Below are 24,719 nucleotides of genomic sequence, written 5' to 3' on the forward strand. Positions count from 1 at the left end.
TGTAGAAACACACAAAATATACTGCATTATTTCATAGTACCTTAAGAAAAAGGTGAAGTATATTGATGTTTCATAGAACCTTAAGAAAAAGGTGAAGTACATATATAAAGAAAGGTGAAGTACATTGAAGTGAAATTAAACATTATAAGAACATAAAAATATACTAGTGCTAGTTTTACATATATATATATTAGTTTTCATAAGGTATACCATAGAGCTTTTTTCCTTATTAATACATGGGAAAGGTTTAAAAAGAATTAAAAAGCTGACAGCATCTTTCACAAAAAATATTTCTCTCAGATCCCAGCAGATTTTTTTTTCCTTCAAGAATTCTTAGAGACAATAATTTATACCCACCTTACATCTTTCTAAAAGCAACTTCACAAGCTCAGAATGGAGAAATCCTGAAGAAGGCATACAGCAATCATACTCTATAAGACCAGCTGTAGCTTATCAATTAGCTACCACAGAAAAGTAACAGTAATATGCAGTGAAAAGAAGATAAGTACATACCTGAATTCTAGTTAAACTAATACAAATATAATTGTGCGGGCAAGCAGGCAGGGACTTGGTTTTAAAACGCATGGATAGCATCAACAGTCCAAATTGTCACATTCGTTGGGAAATGATCAGAAGGAGCAGAGTAGCACATAAGCAACTGCAAGCTGTGTCCTGTAAGGTTGTTATAGAGGGACTGGATAGAAAAGTGACTCTGTGCCATGGGCAGCCATCCAGCAGACAGACAGAACAGATACATGACACAGTGACAGGACTGCATCGTGTACACACTGATGAGGCAGAGCAATGAGTACAAAGACCCACGAGAGCATTCACATGCTAACATCTATAGATTGCCAGAAAGTGTGTAATCACCAATTGGTCTAGGCTACCATCTGTCATGGCAGTTTGGGAAGAGGCATTCCCTGTAACAAATTAAAGGAGGAGAAAAAAAAAAGTGTCTGGGTTGTTCATTTAGGATACAAATCTCCAACACAGTATTCCTGACTTCTGCAATCCCCTGCTAGATGTTTTTTGACAGTATAGGCTAGTGGTGCTCAAACTTTTGCAGTCGAGCACCCCCACCTGGTACCACTAAGGAAATCTGTCCACACTACCCCCCACCCCCCGATTACTGCACAGCCAAGGCTTCTTCAGCACTGGAGCTTGGGCTGAAGGGGAGCTGAGGGCAGAACTGGGGTTGGGGAGGAACTGGTCTGGAGGCGGAGGGGGGATGAGGGCTGAGCTGGGCTGGAGACAGAATGGAGTTCCGGCTGGAGAAGGAGAGGGAGTGAGGGTGGAGCTGGGCCTGGAGGTGGAGCAGGACTGGGGGCTGAATGGGGTTGGAGGCAGAGCTGCTCTGCGGGTGGAGTGGGGCTGGAAATGTGGTGCTCCCTCCCCACCCCCATGGGGGCTGGCCTGGGTCCCTCTACACCCCCCAAAATTCCTACAGGCCTCCTAGGGGGCACATTCCTCACTTGGAGAATCACTGGTGTAGGCAATGAATTGATTCTCATGCTGCAAGGTATAGAAACATTGTACATAAGTGCTGGAGACTCATAGAATCATAAAAATGTAGGGTTGGAAGGGACCTTGAGAGATCATCTAATCCAGCCCGTCCTCTGAAGTAGGACCAAGTAAACCTAGACCATCCCTGACAGGATGGGGATTCCACAACCACCCTTAGCAACTTATTCAACAACTTAACTATCCCTTATAGTTTAAAAGTTTTTCCTAGTATCTAACCTAAATCTCCCTTGCTGCAGATTAAGTCCATTACTTCTTGTCCTATCCTCAGTACACATGGAGAACAGTTGACCACCAACTCCTTTATAACAGCCCTTAACCTTAGAGTTTAAGAATTTGAAGACTTATCAGGGTCCCCCCTCATTCTTTTCTCAAGACTAAATGTATCCAATTTTTTCTAACCTTTCCTCACAGGTCAGATTTTCTAAACCCTTTATCATTTTTGTTGCTCTTCTCTGGACTCTTTCAAATTTGTCCACACCTTTCCTAAAGTGTGGCATTCAAAACTGGACACAATACTCTCACCAGTACCAAGTAGAGCAGGGCAATTACCTCCTATGTCTTATGTACAACACTCCTGTTAATACACCACAGAATGATATTGGCCTTTTTTGCAATCAATTATACCCAAAACATCAAAGAAGAAAATAAAACCACAAGAAATGTTTAACAAGAAGAGTGGAAAACTGTGGGCAAGCAATCCATATGACTATGTTAATAGTTTAAGGACCCAGCTTCGCAAGCCTTCTGAAGCTGCCATTGAAGAAATGGAAATTCTGTCTACACACGGCTTATAGCGGGTCAAGCTCTTAGTGATTATGGGATAGATTCACAAAGTACTTAGGCACCTCACTGCCACTTTAGGTGCCTAAATCCCAGAATAAAGTCCCACTGGGATTCACAAATGCCTACTCAGCTGCCACCAAACCCTGTAAGCACATAAGCTCATTCTGTGCCTAAATTTTTAAAGTAAAACTCCATAGGTGCCTATGTTTTTGCCTCTGGGTACGTGCACTGCAGCCCCACACCAGGCATCCAGACATTTGAGCACCACAGCAATGCATAAATCAAGGAAGATAGGTGTTCCCCCGACTAATTCACCTGTGGGGCCTAAAACAGTAAGTGTGCTCAGAGCTCACTCAGTGTTGCCACACTGAAGTTTATTGATGAAACTAGCCTATGTCCCTTATGACAGGGCACTGCAGAAATATACAGTTTGCCTCCAAGGTATGGTGTACTAATGGGCTGTTAGGAACAATGCAGTGGAATAATAATGAATAGTTGCATTCTTCTTTAATGGTATTTCAGGCAAGTTCTCTTGGAATTCTTATTAGCCACATTACAAGCAAGCTAGAGATGACTGATGGTTCACCATGAAACTACTTTGGCTCTCAAGCCATAGATTTTCATGTATGCTCCCTGGTTAAAAATTTCCAAAGTGCCTAAATGACTCAGGAACCATATGCAAAAGTGACTTAGGAGCATAAGTGTAAGTGAAAGCCTCTGGGACTTGGGCTAGTAAATATCTGCTATCTAAGTCACTTCTGATAATGGGACTTAGTCTCCTAATTCACTTGGGTGCTTCTAAAATTTCTAGGTACATTCATATCACACATCTGGAGTCATACTGCTGTGTTTGTACACTTTTAGTTATATTTTCAGTAGTGTCTTGATGCGAGGGGTAATTGTTTCTGACTGAGAATGGTATTCATAACAGTAATTATTGTGGGACACCATGGCAGCTGTCCTCACTTCACAATGTCTCCCTGGAAGCATCTGGTACCGTTACAGACTTTGTACTGCCATGTTATCTAGGTACCAGGAGATTTTACATTTGCTTATGCACACCATATTTTATCCCTAGATAATACCAGCTTCCTAAATGTCTTATTTCTGCCACCACTGGACTAACTGAAAGATGCCAGTGATGCCCTTTTCAATGGAGAATACGGTTAATCTCCATGGAAAATGTTTACATGCCATACTATGTACACAATTTATTCCATCTGTGAAACAGAATAGCTTTTTTGACAGGGGAGCAGAGATCAAGATGGGTTCCTCATGACAGATGTGCTGGCCACTGTGTGTCTGGGAGGGAGAGAATGCCATGGCTCCACCTCCTCCCCATCACTGTTGGGGTGTCTTATAGCTTAGGGGGCAGTAGGAAAGAACAGCCAATGCACTCCAACTAGCGCATGGACTATGACTATGCCAGGCTGTTGCATAGGGGAGGAAAGGTAGAGGAAGCTTTTCATGCCCTCCTTCCAGTCACACACAATCTGGCCTAGAGCGAGCCCCATTAAAAACTGAACATTTATCACCTGCAATAGTTAAATTTACCACAGTGAAATATTTACAATATTTCCCATTCTACGTACTGGGAATACAGAAAATGCTGCAGTAGAGATAAATATCATTGTATAATTTGTGTCAATCTTTAAAAAAAAAAATGCACTCAATCGTCCACACCCCTTTTTCAAGCTATGTAATCTCCTTTGTTTAACCACTTAGAATATGGCTTTTTGCTTTTCAGTCTTACAATGTAAGAGGATATAGACATACTGGGAAATGGCACATTCTTCCACTCAGACATGCATAAATATATTTTACAGAAATTCAGAATGCACACCCACATGCCTTTCTTTTCTGAAAATGCCTGTTTAAATTTAACAGGGTGCTTTATATCTAGGCTTTGTAAATAAACGCTCCCATTTGTACAACTTTTAAAATATTGGAGAGGGTTCACCAGTTTATATATATGACTGCAGTTCATCTCTGTCCCATTCTCTCCCAACATCCTCCGAAGTTATTACTGCTTGCTATTAACCTTTCTATAGAGTCACTATTTTAAAATATTGCACTGGCCGTTTTACACAGAAACATTAATACTGAACAGTAATAACTTTGGATGGTTGGGGGAGAAAATTGGACAGACATGTCTCCATGTATAATGTAAAGACAGAGGTTCTCATCGTTTGGTCTATTTGCCATTAACATACGAGGGCCACAGTCAGGTGCACAAGTGGGTTTATACGATAGTATTTGAATAAGAATTCATTATAAATAACCTCGCTGATAAAAATTACTTGTAACACACACAAAATAAGCATAAAGGGCCAAATTCTACTCTGAGTAACAGTGATGTAAATTCAAAAAACTCCACTGATTACTGTATTAATGCAGATACTCCAGATTTACAACCATGTAACTGTGAGCAGATTTTGGACCATATTTATTGGTTCTGATTCTAAAAAGAAGTACACTTAATACAATTTATGTATTTTCAAATTTCACAAATCATTTTGAGCAGAATAATAATTTTCCAGATAAAAAACTAACAAGGAAAAGAAATATTGCATCAATGACAGATAACCCAGGAATGACACGGTGTTAACCTGCTTGATAACTGTACTAGCCTTTCCCTATGGGAACAACTTTTTTTATTGTGAAACACTTGTCAGTGTGTCAGCATGTTAACATGCATCTCCTACATACACCCACCAGTGCCTCTCTGCTGTAAAAGAGCAATAATTATAAGACAACAACAATTCAAGACAGACACCTATCACAATACTGACAGTTTAATCAGGGAATTTCCATATAGCTTTCCTCAGAGAAGGCCAACAAAAGTGCTTGGGTCATAAACACACACAGGCTAGCAAAGCTATCTAGAGTCTTTTCAAAATCAGTAATAAAAACATTAATTACCTTCCATGAACTACCTCCATTACTGCCTCTGCAAGCTGACATTCAGGAACCTTGAGGATTAATTACTTGTAATGAAGCTCGCTTCTGCATTGCACAGTTAAACCCAACTCCCTATTGCCAATGAGTTTGACCTTTTCTGCACTGTATGCTGTGGAATTTTTTATCCAGAACTGGATAACTTATTGTAAACATGTTCACTGAGAATTAAGTTCATATATTATCCATGTTAAGACTGGAACTAAATGTTCATGCTTTTTAAAAAGAAAACAAAAGAAATATAACGTATAACATGATTTAGTAGGCACCAGTTGGTGAGCTATTACAGATTAATAGAATCACTGTAGAAAACACAAACCTGCATATTAATGAGATTATTAAAGCCTTTGAAAAAACCCATGCACAGCCATACATAACTGGTAGAAACGGGCCTGAGCTGGGACGTTCGAACCCAGGCCTGTATCTGAACACACCCAAGATTTGCATAGGGTGATTCAGATATGGGATTGTGGTTCAGGGTCATACCTACTGGTCATCAGAGAACTAATGATACAGTTGCTGACAGCACAATAAACAAATGCTCATCTATCCCCAAGTAAATACTACTACCATCGCAATCCATAATGGGTGTTTTGGGGGAAGAATTAAGGTGTAAGATTATAGGCATGTACGTATGATGTCTTTGATCAAACCGGACTTGTATCGTGTTATATCAAACTCTCTACACTTCTGCCTGAAGCTCAGACTAGTTTGCTTAGAGAACACCTTGTAGCAAAGAATACTTAGTAGCAATGACTACAAAGGAGGCAAAAAGTAAGAAATAAAGAAAATGTTCAGCAAAATATCTTTGGGGTTCAAATATATTAATTTGTCTTCGCTTTTTCTTCTTGATGGTATCAAAATAACCTCACACTGGGCGTAGGGAACCCACTGTTCCTAGGTGTCAGTAAAATGAAAGCTTTGGCTAAAAGATAAAATTATTTAAGGGTTATTCTTGCAAGCCTTTCACATGTGAACAATCCTTGCTCGTGAAGAAGCCCCATTTAGTTCAGGGGTGCTCTTCATGTGAGTAGAGCTTTCAGAATCAAGCCTATATGTTGTTTTAAAAACAAGTGGGACAACCTTTGAGGACATGGAGCAGAGGGTGGGAAAAAAAGACTCCAATTAATTTCTATGGGCTATGGATCAAGCCCTTGGTGACAGGAGATCAAACTCTTATGGAGTTTGGTTACATGAGCTGCTGGGATCTTTTGTTCTTCCTTGCCGCGGATAAGGATACCAGTACGTTCTGTTTTCTACCCTAGACCTAAGGACAGGACTGCTAGAGATGGGTGAGAAGAAGCAGCTGAGGCTGGCTTCAGAAGGCTGCAGAGTGGGGGACTGACCAGGTGTCTTCTGGCAGGAAAATAAAAAAGGTATATGCCTGGCCCCTCTCTTCTTTTCCGTGGGTCATGCAGTTACTTCTCTACTTGCTCTGTTGCTGAATTTAGGCAGAGTGAGTGGAGTTCCCCCAGGAAACACAACACTGTCAGCAACTGCTGCTATCGCACTGCCTGGCAGCTACAACGTCAGTTACACACAGTTTACATTTTTAAGGTTTTCCTCACAGCCATAAAGGCTAGAAATGTACTTGTTTTAAAACACAAATTTAGAACCTGCAAAACCTGAGGGACTTGGTCCTGCTAACCTGGGACAGCTTCCTACTTGTCCTGGGAAAGTGGGTCTTTGCAAGTTCTTTCTTTTAACATGCTATTCACAGAATCGTAGGACTGGAAGGGACCTCGAGAGGTTATCTAGTCCAGTCCCCTCCCTCATGGCAGGACTAAATATTATCTAGACCATTCCTGACAGGTGTTTGTCTAACCTGCTCTTAAAAATCTCCAATGATGGAGATGCCACAACCTCCCTAGGTAATTTATTTAATAAATTAAAACATGATGGTGTTTGGTGATTCATTTGGGGATTGTCTGTTTGCTGCTAAGTGTTGGCAAGTTGGTATGAATTTTTTGGGGGTGTAGTACTTTCTTCAAGTCATAGAAGTACAAAAGAAAATGTTATACAAAGAAATCCTCCCTTAATTTCTTCACAGATTTAATTCCGAAATTCCAAGAATGTCACAATCTCCACACATGTGAAGGAAAACTGCTAAACTTCATGAAATCTTGTGTGGACTCTTAACAGATCTGGTATCACCTAGCTTTTATAGGTCAGATGTGCTCAGCTGAGAGTTAGGATTAAAAATGGTTTGCTACCAATCTTAGCCCAAACATTATTGCCGCTCCAATACTCTGTGATGTAAGGAGTAGCACAGCAGATGAAATAACCAGCCATTATAATCAGCCACTGACCTTGCCTTTGAAGTAGTTGGCAGGGCAGCAACATTTAAAACATGTGTAATGATCTGTTCACATGCCTACATCTGATTTAATAAGTGAATAATAATAATGAAAGAGAACTAATCTCACTTCAAGTTCTTTCTGAAGCTGCTGACAAAAACAGCAAGAGCTTGGTTTATGACTTTCTAAATCAGAAATATGCCTCTATTTAGAAAAGTACAATATCGCCTACTTTCCTTTCTTGCTGTTAACATTATTTGGGATTCAGTAGTTACCACATCTGAAGAAGTGGTGTTTTACCCACGAAAGCTTATGCCCAAATAAATCTATTAGTCTTAAGGTGCCACCAGACTCCTTGTTGTTTTAGTAGCTACCACAGTTTTGACAATTTTGTAGGGAGATTACTCATGACAATTTTTCATATAATTTTAAATCCACCAATAAAATAATCTCTGGAGATACCAAGGGACACATATTGGATGGGGCATCTCTAGTCGTCACATAGATGTGCCAAGGATGCCATGTGTGGATGTGTATCTTAGGACCAAGTCAGCATTTTTCAATTTTTTAAAATGTCAATAAATTTTTTGTGAGGAATCTTTACCATTTTTCAACCATCTCTAGTTCAGATTAAATGAGGCAACACTTTAAATTCAAGGCCGAATCAGGTCCAGGGTTTGGGTTCATCAGTGCGAAATCTTTCAGTCTCAAGCGTCAGAAATGTCATAAGCACAGCTGAATTTGTGATTGGTGGAACTCTTGTGATACCAGATAGATTTCTAGATAGAAACTGGATTAAAAATAAAGTCATATGCAGATAAACAGGTCAAGCTGTGTGCATCTACATGAATCTCTGGGTCTCTTGACAACCTTCTAATTATCAAGTATTCTGTTAGAGAATCATTGACAATCACATAAACCTTCTACACCTCAGCCATGGAAAGGCCAAACTGTTATTCTGCCATGCTGGGATGGGGGGATAACTTCAGAGGGTCTGTTCTCTACACTCCCCTGTGCTCCATTAGACCTCATCATTGGCAATACGGTGGAGAAAGGATGGGGGTGACCTGCAAGTATGTCCACAAACTCCATGGATACACTGACTCACAAACCCATATACAAGGGAACAGTAACCCAGGGCTTCTACTCTTGTCCGTATAGTATTACAACAGATGCAATGCAGTTCCGGGCCAGCAGCTGTGGAGTGGAGCTGAGGATTCAGTTCCTCTGCATGTGTTTATGTGGCTGGCAGCATAGTCCATTCACTCAGCCTGTGTTCATTCCCAGAATTTCTACCTTGATTATTCGTCTTTACGTTCAGCTTTACCGAATCTGTTGTATTAATCACAGCCCAATTCTCCAATATATCATTTCAGATTTGTATGATCCTAGCAAATGGGGCAGTTAATCAGTTGTGAAGTTTCTGCCATGGTGAGAACTGCTGATCACTCAGAATTGTATTTCACTTCTATGGTGCTTTTACTTATGGTAGTGCTCAGTGAGGGGAGTGCTTGGGAGAAAGAAGGGCAAGAATAAGATTAATAATTCAGTGTTGGTGACAGAGGAGCTAGGTCAACAGACATATGCTCTTTGGCTACAGTTAACAAGATACCCACAACAGTCGTTCTCTGCAACTTATCTAAGGATCTTCTCCCAAAGCTATCTGAGATGGAAACAAGTGAAAAAAGAATTTATTACATGCAGATACACAGAATATCATCAGCTTCTTAACTTTGTGCATCTAATGAATCTGTAAAAAAGAAAAGGAGTACTTGTGGCACCTTAGAGACTAACAAATTTATTTGAACATACGCTTTCATGAGCTACAGCTCACTTCACCGGATGCATGCAGTGGTATTTTCCACTGCATGCATCCGGTGAAGTGAGCTGTAGCTCATGAAAGCTTACGCTCAACTAAATTTGTTAGTCTCTAAGGTGCCACAAGTATTCCTTTTCTTTTTGCGGATACAGACTAACACGGCTGCTACTCTGAAACCTGTCATAATGAATCTGTGGATGTCTGGACAGTGTTCAAATTATTAAGTATTCTGTTCGAGAGTATTCTGTTCATAACATGAACCTTCTACATATCTCATTGAACAAAAATCCCTGGGTTGTGGAATGTTTACTGAAATGAGCGTGTCACCATCCTGGCTTCAGAAAAAGATCTGAGGCACAAAAAGAAAAGCAAGATTCTGATTCACATCCTATGAACATCTCAGCCCTTTCCCCTTAAATTACAGTCAGCACGGCAGGGAGACAAATATTTTAAACCACTGAGAGCCTATTGTTGCCATGTTAACAATAGCACAACAAATACCAGACAACAGACATTAGTCTCACAAAGAATTAGCTCATTTCACTCACCTCTCATGCTAACAGCACCATCTCCCAGTTATCCTAAAGCAGCTGGCTGAAGCTGAACCCAGGTGAAAGAGACTATGTTGGTGGAAGAGAGAAACACTAGGTAGGGCTAGCTCCACTACGGTTGATGAAGTCCATAATCTTGGGGTTCTTTAGGACTCCTTGTTGCTGCTAGAGGAAGTGAGGAGGAAAATGTGGCCATGGGCCACATATAGTTCTGGCTCTTAGTTCTTTGGAAGGTGCTTAGATAATATGTTGATCCATTATAAAAACCCGAGTGGATAGATTTATCCTTGATATTGTTCTACTAATTCAAAAATACATTTATATTCATTCTGACATGGAGGAGAAGAAAGGCATTACTGTTAAAATTAATGAATCAGTATATGGTTGTGCTGTTTTAAGCAGTTAGTATATTGTACATTTTCATCTTTTCTTCTTTTACTGCCTCATAGACAACGGAAGACAGATTCCAATGATTTGAACTACTTCTGTGTTAAAGAATGTTCCTAAAATAAACTTATTTTTCATGTTAAACGGTTATAATTAAAATCAAATAAACACTTTTCCTGGGTAAAACTTATTTTCTTTCCAGAAAGAAGGACAGACAAAAGTTTACAATGCAAATCAATATAGTAACACTACAAGAGACAAGGTTGGTGCAAACTGCTGAATCACCTTCATATGCACAAAATGGATGATCCCCATGCTGTACCCTAATGCATGTCAGAAAGCTTAAACTAACATTTATATAACAAAGAGGGTGAATCCCTAATTTAAGTGCAAAACTCAACTCAGTCTTCACCACTGACTCACGACCAGCACCTCTTTAATATCGGTTCCCATGAAAAAAAAACCTGATTTGACTGAAGAATCAATTTCCACAGACTCCCATTCACTTCTTGAAGAAACAGACACAAAATGCATCTGACTCAACCAGAACATCAAATTCACAGGCTTTTCAGAGTCAGCAGTTGATAAAGACAGCAGTAAAATCTTAAAGTGGCATATTTCGTGGTGTTTAAGCCTCTCTGAAATGGAACACAGCCCTACAGCCATGAATAAACTCTCTGGAACACTCATGGACTACTGGAAGTTGAGCATGAAAAATGTCAAGGATTATTGTATTTTAATCTGTCTATAAAATCTAACCTTTATGTACTTTTGTTATCAAAGGATTTTGCCTCATTATTCCCTTAATATTTTATATTCCTATATCATGTCTGTGGTTTAAGGTAATCGAATAATCCAATAATTCTTAGAAGCCACATACAGTTTAGTTTCTTTCTAATTTCTGCAAGATGAAGTCTCACAAATGAACTGCGGCAAGCCAAAAAGTAAAGGTATTTTACAAAGTGATCATGTTTAAAATGCTTGCTTGCATCAATTTATTACTGTAATCAGAGAGCAGTAGTGGTATCAAAATGAGACACTGCTCCTGCAACTATCTTCCCCTACCTTCATTAAATATCATGCAAGTCTTTCGTACAGGTTCCTCTTTAGAGAGCCTTCATGCATTATTTCATGTACAACACACACCAAGATGTGCTGATGAAAGCTCAGTAGGAACAAAGTATGAACAGCCTGCCAAGATCCACATACAGTTGGCCTGTGGATAACGTTAGGATCCAAGGCTGTGGAAAAGAAAACAGAAAAGGAGAACTGAAATCCAATGTCTCTTTCGTCTCTAAGGTGCCACAAGTTCTCCTTTTCTTTTTGGAAAAAAAGAAGTTTTTCAGCAGCTGATTGCCTATATAAAATATTTAAAACTTGCTCTTTGTAGTACAGTCAATTGTTTTCAAGAATCATGAACATCTCTGAGGTCATTGTACTCCTGATTATAAGAGAACAAAAAGCATTTTGGTAAATTAAGATATTATTAGAGTTATCGAAGTAGCACTGGTATAACTGCTAACATTTGGGAATCAAATGATTTTCCAGCCAAATGTCTCAGGAAGACTGTCTCAGGAAGGCTGTCAGAGGTTTATAATACACCTTTCTGAGTTCCTGTTACAGAGAATCAGAAAGTTATTTTGAAATCAAGCCCAATTTTTCATAAGACATATACTATAATCATCGTAATTGATAACTTTTTTCTTTTGATAATATTCAGTGCAAACAGCTTAAAAATGCTGGACTCCTACAGTTCAACATGACAGATCCCTACTTTATTTGTGTGATAATGAAAAATTCTTCCAACCACATGAACACTTCGCAGTGTCTGCAGTGAAAACTGAAATATACATGAACTTGCCACACTTTCCCGCTGACAGCACTATGCACAAGCGACAAAATGATTGGTTTTCTATACAAGTATGAATTGAGAAACATTTGCCTTTATCAAACTCTGTTGACTGTTTTACCCAAGAGACAGAAATTATTAACATTTCTTTAAAGACACAGAATTGCATCAATGGCTTTGTAGACACCCTGCTGCTGACAGAACAGAATATATTGTCTAAAACCTTCAGAAGTACCTAAATCACTTGATAATCAACAGGAATTAGTGATTTAGGCACATTTGATATAGATATTGATATAGATAAAATACAACATATTCTTTTCTTGGGGGTTGTCTTTATTGGTTACTGAAATAATAAATCAGCCTACACTTTCTCCCCAAGATTGGTTGTTTCTAGAGAGAGCGGGGGAGCGGCCGCCCAAACCCTAGTCCTCTGCATGGGGCTGCCAGCCCGTGCCCCAGGGAGAGCGGGGCCTGGCAGTTGGGGATGGCAGCCCGAGCCCCAGGGATCAGTGGAACCTGCAGCCTGAGCTCAGTGGAGCTCAGTTGACCGGAGCGGTCAACGGGGTCCAGCAGCAGGAGCCCTGCGGAGTGCGGAGGAAATTTAAACTTAAATCCCTGGAAATATTCATTTTTAGGACGGGGTTCACAAGATTTCACAATTTAGTGAAAGGGGTTCACGGGCTGTTAAAGTTTGGGAAACACTGTTCTAGTTGGAGGTAACAGGATCCACCTGATAATATGACTCAGGAGTAACTGTTCTGTACCTTCACAGAGAGTTCAAGCACCTTACATCAAAATGATTCAAACATACATATAATATTCTTTAGTAGTTCTCCCCTCCGGGTAGTAGAGGAGAATATGTAACATACCTGGTTTCAAAATGCACTTATCATAAAATTTAACAACTGCATTTTAAATGTGGGAATCCCAAAGATGGGTTCATGGCAAAGGAGCTGTTTCCAGAAACCTGGGTAATAAAATAATCATCCAAATCCTTATCTTTGTTACACTTGACTTATTATCTTCTGCAAATTAAGATCTGGCACCCTCATATGAGACGCTACAACAAAAACTGACCTTCTATACTCTGCCATAAATAAATGGAAAAGCAGTTCTTTTATACCAGTGGCTCTCAAACTTTTTTACTGATGACCCCTTTCACATAGCAAGTCTCTGTGTGCGACCCCCCTTATAAATTAAAAAAACTTTTTTATATATTTAACACCATTATAAATGCTGGCAGCAAAGATAGGTTTGGGGTGGAGGTTGACAGCTCGTGACCCCCCCCACGTGATAATCTCATGACCCCCGGGAGGTCCCGACCCCCACTTTGGGAACCCCTGTTTTATACTAACTATACATCAGCAGGTGATTTGGGTAGTTAGTACTTTACAACTCGATCCAACGTTGTTCCTGCAGACAGAGGTTAAAATGTGCCAGGCACACCATTTGCCAAGTCTCTAAAGCACCTTCTAGTAAATTGGTATATCAGTAATGGAGAAATGAATCATGCAATATGAGTAAAGTACACTAATTATACACTTCACCTTTGAATATAGTTATCCACACAAAGATCTGATTGAGTCCTCAGCAAATATCAAAACAAACATAGAGCATACATCCTGAAATCCAGCTATCAGGAGTCTGAAATCTAGGAGTCAAATCTAGGAGATTTGAGTATATCTGGCTTGCAAAAACTGAAAAAAAGGGGATAAGGAGTTTGACACAACAACGTACCAACTGGAAGCCAAGAAATAATGCTCCTTTGAATAGGTGGTCTTAGCATGCAGAAAAATTATACAAAAACAATTAGTGAAATTCAAATTAAATGAGATATTGTTTAAAAGACGGAATTTGTTTTCTTTCTTACCTTGTTCTGGTGTCTTGTAGAAGTTAAAAAATAATCTGGATATAGATTTTAAGCAAAACAGATTGCTATGCTTCATTGAGTTCTGATACAGTACATTTTACCTTCTTGGTATAGTAAGACCAGTATTGCTCCCCACCCCCAAACCTCTCCTTCAGTGCGTTCCATGTCACATTCCCTTTCCACAGCCACAGAAGTTGCTCTGTAGCGCAAAGTGACACTAGCTATTTTGCCACCATTACTCCGTGCTAGTTCAGATCTAATTTGCCGTCTGCTATTATCCCTAAGGTATCTTCCTCTCATTGAATAGCTTGGTGTTTCATATTTTTTCTGCTCTTCTTTCATCTTCCAGGTTGCATCTCCTTTGCTATATTCTGCTCCAACTTCTAACTTCTCTAGTTCTGTTTGTATAATTTTCTGTCATTACTGGTATATGCAAAACCTCGCAGTTTAATACCTTCTGTGAAGTTAATCCATATGCTGTTTACCACTTCTTTCAGATTATTCGTGAAGACATTAAATAAAAACAGAGCTAATCCCAATCCTTGCAGCAGCCAAAGACACCTCTCTCCAACTTGATATATTGCCTTTATATTTAGATTGTTTATAGTTTTTCATTCAGTTTTTGATACACGTGATACTGCTCACATCTACCCAATTACATTAATTTTTCATGTGTGATTTTTGAATCACTGTATCAAATGCTTTATCAGAGTCCAGCCATTTAACTAGAGTTGAAAATCAATTATGTGTAAAGAACCATTTAATAATAATATGAAGAAATAAAGCAGTAGAACTGAAACAAATCTTTATTTCAAACAGCTGCTGAGGAAACACAGAATTTCCTTGATTAAAAATAACTGCAGCAATTCTATCAGGTGGAAAATGCTGCTTCTTAAAGAGCTTCTATTTTATTTTGTTTTGTTAAAATTTAGGTATGAGAAGTCAGGGGCATTTTTATTATTTTAATTTTTATGCACACTGTGATTAAGAAATGACTCATTATTAGTGAAGAAACAGACATTTCATTCACCAAAGTTCTCTTCTCCAATCAAAATACCCTGTGACATATGGCATGTCTTAGGAAAACAGAACTTCAATACAGTAAAATCATTCTCATGAACTTTGCCAGTCTCACTTCATGCCCTTCCTGCACTCACTGCTCAGTAAAACCTTCAGCCAGACAGCTCAAACCATACTTCACACAAATTACCTCATGGCTCCACTGAGATATCTACTTTCTGTGCATAGATATGAGAATGAAAAAATTATGTCAGCTAATCCAGCCATAAATCTAACATACCAAGGAGGTACCCAAACTGTGGTCCATAGACTACTGGAGTCCTGCAGAAGTCCGTCTTTCATCCTTCTTTTCAGCTATTAAACTGCATGGCGAAAAAAAAGCTAAAATACTTGCAATATTTTCCTAGTATTACTTTCCTATGTAAACACAGGAATAATCATAGTTGCTGTTGTTGCCACAGGAAAATTATCTGACTGGGAATAAGATGGAAGAAGGTCCACAAGCCAGCCTCCCTGTTAATATGTGATCCTCAGCATGAATATTTGGAATTGCTGCAACACTGATATTCAAGTGAAAACTCATGAGTGCACTGATTCCCAGTCTTACTTGTAAGCAATCAGGAACACGCATGGATCAATTCATAATCACTTTGACTAACAAAGTTTGAAGGCCTTTCTTGTATCATACATTGGGCCAAATTTTCTCGTCCAGCAATGCAAAATGTCCTTAGAACTAGTTTAAGTGGCCAGTGAGTGATCCTCACCTTCCACCCTATGTCAGTGGTGTGTGGCTGGCATAGCAGCTCCTACACTACTAGGTACCAGGGTGCAAAGTTGAGCAGCCTGAACAGCTTGCAAGATTGAAGCCAAAATCATTCCAATCTGTGAAATGGAATGGGGACGAGGGAGGGTGTTGAAGGAGAGGAAATCACGGAGGTTCATGTTGCAAAGATTTCTTCCCAGTTATTTGGGGAGGCGGGAGGCAGACAGGATTTGCCCTATCAACAGGCTACTCTATTTTATGTCGGGGCTGGCCTGATGATCCAATTACCCCAGGATCAGGGGATAGTAAAGGTCGTTTCAGGCTACCTTTGCCCTACCACACCTTCTCCTGAGCCAAGCAGAGATTGGCTAGATCAGAGAATCTGGCCCATTCTTTTTTCAAGATCACATAATCAGGTCACCAAAGGAAATTTGACATCAGCTCAGCCTTGTGAGTTTGGACCTTTAGGAGAGTCTGATAAGGGTGGCTAACTACAAGGTGAGATTTTCTTGTCTAGAGGTGCCAAGTACAAATTTCTTGTTTTTATTCCCTTTCATTTGTTATTACAAATTAAAAACTGAATTGTACTGTTAGCTTGCATGCTTACTGGGATGTTCTTCTTGCCCTTCTCAGTGGTCAGAATTAAATCTTCAGAATTCAGTAAACTAAAGATCTGGTATTATCTACCAATTGGTTTGTCTCATACAAGGGGAAATTATTTAGAAACAACAAGACATCACAGAAACACAGAGAGTGCCTTAATTCAAATTCTGAGACATGGAAACATCCAACATAGATAATACATTCTTCACTGTCTTGTTGTGATCATCACATCTCTGTAGCCTTCTACCAAAAAATAATCAAAGAGAAAAAAATTAGCAATAATTTTTAGATTTCATTTTAGTGATGACCTTTCTGCTGGCTCTCATAACTGTCTCTTTCAAACTGTACAAGCTCCAAAGGCATCCATCCTCAGACCATACATTTTTTTATTTAAATATGCAATCTAATGATTGCACAATTCAAATAATCAGACTGGGGTCTGTACTCTTGTGCAGTCATCTAAGTCTAAAACTAAGACTTAGTTGTTGCTTATGAAATATTCATTCTAGATGCCAAAAATCATGCTTAATTTTTAGTTTTTCAGTCAGCCTAATTCAAAAGCTAGATAACGCTGTGAAGAAAATTAAGAGTAGAAGATTATTTTAGAGAACCAACTAATAAAACCAAAAGCAAACCCAGAATTTGAACTGATCTCAATGAATGGAGGTGTTGGAGAGAAAAATAGTGACCCATGTTTGCTGATTAGAAGTATATATCAGACATTATGTGCGAAGATAACACATTTTAAATATTTAAATTTAATAGATTTGTCGAATTATCTAGATAGTTGATAGGGTTTCTCTTTAATAATCCAGAACTTCCTGGGGCAAAACATGCAGGGGAGGTTAAAGGTGTGGAAATTTCTGCAAGGGTCAACTAGCAAAGCCTTCGCCCTTGCTTTACCATTTAAGGTGCAGGATTTGTCCTACCCCATTCTCAGAGGAGACTGCAGGTTGAACTCCCTCTTCTTCCCTCTCCTCAGATGCACCAAGTCCCTCATGGATCCAATGGATTGCGCAGACCTGTCCCTGCATCCCCAATGCCTCCCCTAACTCTCCCTCTGCTCCACTCCTCCAGCTGTAAGAAGAACAGGAGTACTTGTGGCACCTTAGAGACTAACAAATTTATTAGAGAATTAGCTTTCACGGGCTACAGCCCACTTCATCGGATGTGTATGGAACTGTGCTGTCAGAGCTTCAGCCATAGAGGTGGGCTTTGGAAACAACATTTATCCCCCAGGCTGTATAATACTGAGCTCTGCCTGGTGCAGGAGAAATAATATGCATTTTTCCTTCCCTCCCCTCACGCCCTTCCCTGGGAGAGGGTTCAAAAGAAAGAAGCACACACACATGGAAATAGTTATACCCCCTTCCCTCATGGAGTGGAAAGAACAAATATATTAAGCATCCCTTCCATGTGCATATCTGAGAGGCGTGGCTGGGCCCTGTATTCTTTTTAACATCAGAATCATTCTGGGTTTGAGCCATCACCCAGTAAGAATGCAGGACTTTTCTTGATAATATGTATTTAGATCTTTGAGCCAAATCCCACATATTAATTAAAAACTTTATTTCTATGGGAAAACAACTTTGCCAACACAATAAAGCCATAATTACATACAATGGTTCAACAGTGGAAAATTGTTTAATTTAATCTGATTCTCTGTTTCTTAAAGGAGAGCAATGCTGTCAGCACTCTCTGTTTCATCATTAGTTTCTGATAATATTTTGCTTTCCTACTAAAATACAAATACCATTTTGTTCCTGTTCTACTGAAATATTTGTAAACATAATGCACCATGGCGTACATTTTTCTAAAACAGATCGGTCTGCTGCATGGTAAATCATTACATGTGTAATTACCTACATTACTTTATAAAAAATTTCAAAACTGAAAATATGATGTCTCTTCCACTGTCATCCTTTCTTACACTGTTGCCATAGCAACCTGTCACTTTTTTGTGTGTGCAAGGGACAAAGAAGAACACTGGCAATATTTATAATCAACATACATTAAGCACAAAGAATTTTACAAGTTTTATTAGTCCAATAACACAACATAATTGCCTATACTGCACTTAATAAAGTGAGCTCCTGTAAACAATGCCGTCTGCTCTCTTTCAACACAATTCAGAGGCAATATCATTACAAAGTAAGCCCTACCCTTTTCCTTTATTAAAGGCTCATTTTTTACTGCTCGGCATACACTCTGAGTCAAATTTGTTTATTCCAAATGAATTTGCTAACCCCATTTTCATTCCAGTTAACCCTTACAGTTAACCCTCCAGTGGGACATATTTTATGAGACTGGTTGCCACTTAAATGTTTGCATTCCCAGACACATAGATAAATCAAGTAAATCTGACTGTATCAGCATTGCTAATCTCCTAAATTACTGTGGAGAGCAATAGGTGGAAACGAATGCCAACATAAAGATATTCTGTTCACACACTCTGCATTAGAAAGGAAAGTGATCAGACTCAGACTTTATGTGATAAATACAGGGATCAATGGAAGTTAATGTGATAAGGTTTGTATTGGCTAAAATACAAGGTATTTGGACAAGTATGCTTAAAATGCATAGATAGATACACTGTGTATGTTTGTTATAGCTAGCACAGGTAATAACACGTCTAGTTAAAGTTACCTGATGCTTTCCGTTATGTGACCCTATTGTCAGTTACTTATAATATTGCCAAACTTTAACCATTTGGGTTGAAATTAAAGTTTCAGCTAAAATGGCTCAGTCATTTCTGAGAACAAGGTTTGGGAAGGTTTGCCCATGTAAAAAAAAAAAATTCTTACAAACATTTCACTGAGAAGCTCTAGCACAGTGGTTCTCAAACATTGTACTGGTGACCCCTTTCAGACAGCAAGCCTCTGAGTGTGACCTACCCCCCCTTATATATTAAATATTTTACATATTTAACACCATTATAAATGCTGGAGGCAAAGCAGGGTTTGGGGTGGAGGCTGACAGCTCACAACCCCCCATGTAATAACCTCGCAACCCTCTGAGGGATCCCAACCCCAGTTTGAGAACCCCTATTCTAACACCTCAAGACTATGGAGTCAGGACTTCAAAATTGGCAGGGGACTCTCTGGCATCAGGGATATGCCTTTTGCTGTCCCTGTGAAAATTCACCCAAATTTGGCCAATGGGTGCCCCTTCCCGCAGCTCCCATTGGCAAGGAACGGCGAACCGGGGGGCCATGCCTGCAGATGCTCAAAGTCAACAAAATGTCTCGCTGCCTGCAATCAGATTAGCCTGATGGGCCGCCTGCGGGGCGCAGGTTGCTCACCAGTGCCACAGGCTGACTGACCATGCTCCATCCCAGGACTGCAGTTGCTGAGCAGACTTCAACTGCTCCTCCTGGCTTCTGGGGCTGCAGTGATGCCGGCCACAGGAACTCAGATCAGGGGGACTGTTTCACCTATGCTCTCAATATTCCCCCACTGGGACCATAAACTGCCATCAGTAAAGATGCCCTCTTTCAAAATGTCCATCATTTCCTATTATTCCCAATGAAAATGAAGCCAAGCTCCCCTCGGGGAAGATGGTGGCCTCTTTTATGTTGGCCAGGAGGCAGAAAGGAACACTAAGTAGAGCACAAAGTGTTACTGACACTGTAAGTGGCAAAACTCCACCCTTTGCTAATTCTGCAGATGCTATTTACATGGTTGCATCAGACCTCTGTTCCATCTGAGGTCATGCCCAGATGCATGTGTGGCATACATTTATTTTGGTATGCTGACATCATCAATCAGAGTTTGAATGTTTAGCGATGGAGAAATCTATACAGATGTTTCAACCTCATTAGCACTTTTACTTGCTAAATGTTTAATCATGACAAACGTCATTGTGCACTAAGCATACTGGAAAAGCCTGTTCAGAATATCATTGTAAAGAGCCCTGATTGCTTAACAAATCTTGCAAATAGCTTTCTGGCACTTTTTATAAACACATTCATTCTGAAACTTCAATGAATTGTGCATTTACGTATTCTCAACTGTTTTGGATCGGGGGGGCGGGGGAAGGAGAAGGGGACAAAGTGAACTCTTGCTGACTATCTACGAATAAATCTTCCTACATATACTGTCTCCAAATTTATGAAAGGCACTTTTGTTCATTAGGCACTCAGAGAAAAGATGCTTGAATTTTCAACATGAACCTTGTGACATTGCACCCCACAATGCTTTATAGAAATATGCTTATGAGTGTAAATATGACATAACTGGAATATGTTTTATGCTAGATATGCCATCTAACATATCTTTGCAAAGGTTATATTCTACTGAATGTATTCATCCTATTCGTATGCATGTATCATTTTTATATCTGATGTTATGAGCATTGGCTTTATGCTTGTAGTTAAAATGTTTGCTGTAGGAAGTACATAAGGCAGATTTGGTCAATATAGTGTGAAGGGGTTATTCAAGTAATTGGGAGTACTTAGCTAACAATGGACCTTGAGAGACACCAATCCACATCTGAGCTTTCCTGGGAATGTTCAAAGTAACATGTAAACAATGGCGTCGGCCTGTAAAGAACTGAGTCATGCATGGACATGTGACTTGCCTATATGACCCCAAAACTCCATCTTGTAGCTGTGATTCTGCACAGGAGAACACAAGGGGTTTCCACCCACAAGAGAAAGACTATATAAGGCCCTCGGAAACCTCTCCATTTTGTCTTCAGCTAGCTCAAGAGATAGCCTGAAAGAAACTGACACAAAGGACAGTAACTACGGGGGTGTAAGTGATTGCTGGACCCAGACTAAGAGGAAGTCTAGTCTGTAAAAGAAGCTTATTGGAACATCTCTGAGGGTGAGATTTACCTGCATTTAGTTTCTTACTGTATTAGGCTTAGACTTGTGTGGTTTTGTTTTATTCTGCTTGGTAATTTTCTTTGTTCTGTCTGTTATTACTTGGAACCACTTAAATCCTACTTTTCATATTTAATAAAATCACATTTTACTTATTAATTAACCCAGAGCAAGTATTAATACCTGGGGGAGCAAAGAGCTGTGCATATCTCTCTATCAGTGTTATAGAGAGCAAATAATTTATGAGTTTACCCTGTATAAGCTTTATACAGAGTAAAACAGATTTATTTGGGGGTTGGATTCCATTGGGAACTGGGTATCTGGGTGTGGGAGACAGGAGCACTTCTTAAACTGTTTTCAGTTAAGTCTGCAGCTTTTGGGGGATGTGGTTCGGACCTGGGCCTGTGTTTGTAGCAGGCTACTGTGTCTGGCACAACCAGGCAGGGTACTGAAGTCCCAAGCTGCCAGGGAAAACGGGCTTAGAGGTAGTCTCAGCACATCAGGTGGCAGTTCCCAAGGGGGTTTCTGTGACCCAACCCGTCACAAACCTTTTTTTGAGATACAATTAGCCAAAAACATCAAAAGTAAAGACAGAAACTTTTAAACTTGTAGAAATATCTCTGAAACACATTATGTACTTGCCTATACTTTCCAGAAAAATTCTACCTTGGGATGAGATGTGGCATGGGTGATTTCAAATGAAGCAGTCTTTTTGGGTGCCTTTGAGCACCGGGAAGGAGTTGCAAGAGGCAAGGATGTGTGAAAATTATGCTTAACACAGAAAGCTAGCTTCAACATCAACTATGGAAAGACAAGCATTCCTCCACAATATAGACCATCACAGAATATATCAAGAATAAGCAGTAAGCAATATAAAACTTAAAAAAATAATAAAGTTTAAAATCTGTGTCAAAAGAACAGACTAGAAATATAAGAAACTTCATCTGCATTAGCCTCTTGCTGATTGTGTGTAAATTTTATCGCCTGTCACACTTCCGCATGTCTGACACTAGCTGATTCACAGAGCAGCCAAGGCAAGCAAAAGCAGCGAATGACAGGAATGGCAAGTGAAAGGGGACTCAGAAACAGGCACATTCACTGAAGCATGAGGTATCACACCAGAGTAATAACACACTTGACAATACTAAAGAAAGTTCTCTTCAGCTACAGTCAATTCTGCAACAAAATGTACTCACATCTATAAACAAAAAAAGTTAAAGAATAAATACTGTACATTCAGTACATTAGTGTGCCTGAGGTGAAGCCTACAAATGCAGACAATATATTACAGAATTGTTCTTTACTGGTAGAGGAGGTAGACTAGAAAAACTAATAGTCCTTCACCTCTAATTTTTACGATTATCTGATAATTATCCTATTGCTTCTACTCAGTGGCATGTTTCTCATTATTGGTTAAGGTTTACAATGGCTTTGAGATTCTGCCTTTGATACATACTCTCATTCAAATACAAGTACGTTTGAAACTTTTAAATCAACAGGAATCTGGCCTTCAGTGAAAGAGCCTCTAAAACGGTAAGACTTCAATAGGACTATGTTGTCTGGATATGGGTCTCTGCTGCTTGAAGGGTGTTAATAATATGCATTCCCATTTTCACAGTACCTGCAAACTACCGCTCTCCCATATCAGGGGATATGACCCCTGCATTTAGTGGCTCTCTATCATTTTCCTCCTTTGTGAAGACAAAATCAATTAACTGATTAAGACATCTGTTATTTCCTTATCTCTTGTTTTAAATTAACCAGTATCATTTTGAGTGAAGAATATTGCCTCTTTCCCATCTGCCCACTAAAGATCTGCTTTAAAAACCTTTTATCACTTAATTTCTATAAAGCAACAATTAATAATTTTTTAAATCCTTGTAGCACTGTTTTTGCTTTTCTGCTTATGTTTTTGAAGCTCCCAAACATCCTCCTTGCATAGATTACATAAAGTAAATGTATTGAAGATATTATTTAAAGTGAAACAGAACCCCATTGTGTTGGCACTGTACAAACACAGAACATTAAAAAGCATCGGCAAAAAATACCCAACAAACACATTATGTTTAAGTGTATACAAATATCTAAGATACTCGGAATGTTACAGATAACTGCCCCGAATTCATATTTTTACAAGCATTAAATCACCAGAACTTATTACTAGTGTCCTGCAACCTCATAATGCTCCAAGTCCTCCTGCAGCACCTAGCTGAAGGAGAGGAGCCCTCCTCTTTCAAGGCCGTGGTCACCACTTCAGCCTAACAGCTGAAGTAGTCTCAGTAATCACTATCCCTCACTGGGAATAGTGGGGAAGGGCTAGGGATCTGCCTGGCTGTGGAAACTTCAGTCTCACCTCTAACCTACTCCTTGTTGTTCTGTCCAAAAAGAGCATGTCATGCAATGCACAAGTTTCTGGCATCCTGTTCCCCCCTCCATCCCAACTCCTCTATAACTGCATCAGGGACCTTCTGCACTTGCAGAGGAGGGACAGGATATGGGACAGTGAGAATATTCAGGTGAAAGAAGAAAAGAAAGAACAGACTAGGCCAGGTAACACTGCAAAGAGAGCAGAATTTGGCCCATGATGAATTTCAATCAAAGTCTTTCTATCAAGTGCTTATTCTTTTTTCTTTCTATATTACCCTCCAACCTCCTTGTTTTAAAATTTGTTTACACTAGGGCACTGGAGAGCTCATCTTTATCCATAATGGGACCCTCCCATGTAACCAAGACCGAACTCACATTTAGCAACGTGAGGTCAAGGAGATAGTGACCCCTGACACCTATTCACAACCCCCCAAGTTGAGAACCTCTTCACTCGGAGATTGCCTGTGCCCCTCATGGAGCACTGAGGAACCTCCACACTCCCTCTTTACATTTGTCACTCTCAAGTCTCCCATGCCATAACCACCATTCTTTTGGCAAAGGACTGTATAGGACCCCTGCCATATCCATCTATGCTGCACTTTAGTGCCAGAACAGTCACTGTTGATTGAGATTAGCCACATACATCTCATCAATGACTGAAGACACAGTCTCTGTCATGCTCCCAGTTTCTACTAGTAAGGGAACAAGATACCAGGTCCAGAACTTAAACCAGAGTCTTCTGCATGGGACTGCCTAATACTGCCACTAGGACAGACATCTCATATGTCAAAGTCAATATTCCAATAACAAATTCCTTGCAACATTCCTTATGGTATTAAGTAATTCATCACACGCAATTTTACTGTCAGTTATTTTTTTTATTTGACCTCCTCTAGTACTACATACTCACAAATATTTAACTTTTAATGATACTAAGACCATGAAAGCAGGTGTGGAGGCTGTCTCTGGTGGTTAATGCAGTGGACTAGCATCCAGGAGATCTGGGTTGAGCACTTGCTTTGCCACAGGCTTCCTTTGAAAGTCAGTCTGCGCCTCAGGTCCCATTTGTAAAAATCACTACAGTGATAATAATACTT

General features: G+C 39.6%; 1 protein-coding gene across 3 annotated transcripts in view; it reads right to left on the bottom strand.

Annotated features, from left to right (window-relative positions):
- Positions 1-24,719, bottom strand: part of SH3RF3 (SH3 domain containing ring finger 3) — a 376,320-nt gene that overhangs the window by 284,535 nt on the left and 67,066 nt on the right. The window contains exon 1 of one of the 3 annotated variants that reach the window (XM_074964363.1): positions 514-627. The exons of 1 other annotated variant lie outside the window; for it this stretch is intronic. In XM_074964363.1, the coding sequence (XP_074820464.1) occupies positions 514-594 (81 nt within the window). In that variant the 5' untranslated portion in view covers positions 595-627. Of the gene's footprint in view, positions 1-513; positions 628-24,719 lie in introns of those variants that run through there. One more of the 3 variants, XM_074964354.1, reaches the window with a different exon arrangement.

The sequence above is a fragment of the Natator depressus genome, chromosome 1, assembly GCF_965152275.1.
Source record: "Natator depressus isolate rNatDep1 chromosome 1, rNatDep2.hap1, whole genome shotgun sequence".
NCBI lineage: Eukaryota > Metazoa > Chordata > Testudines > Cheloniidae > Natator > Natator depressus.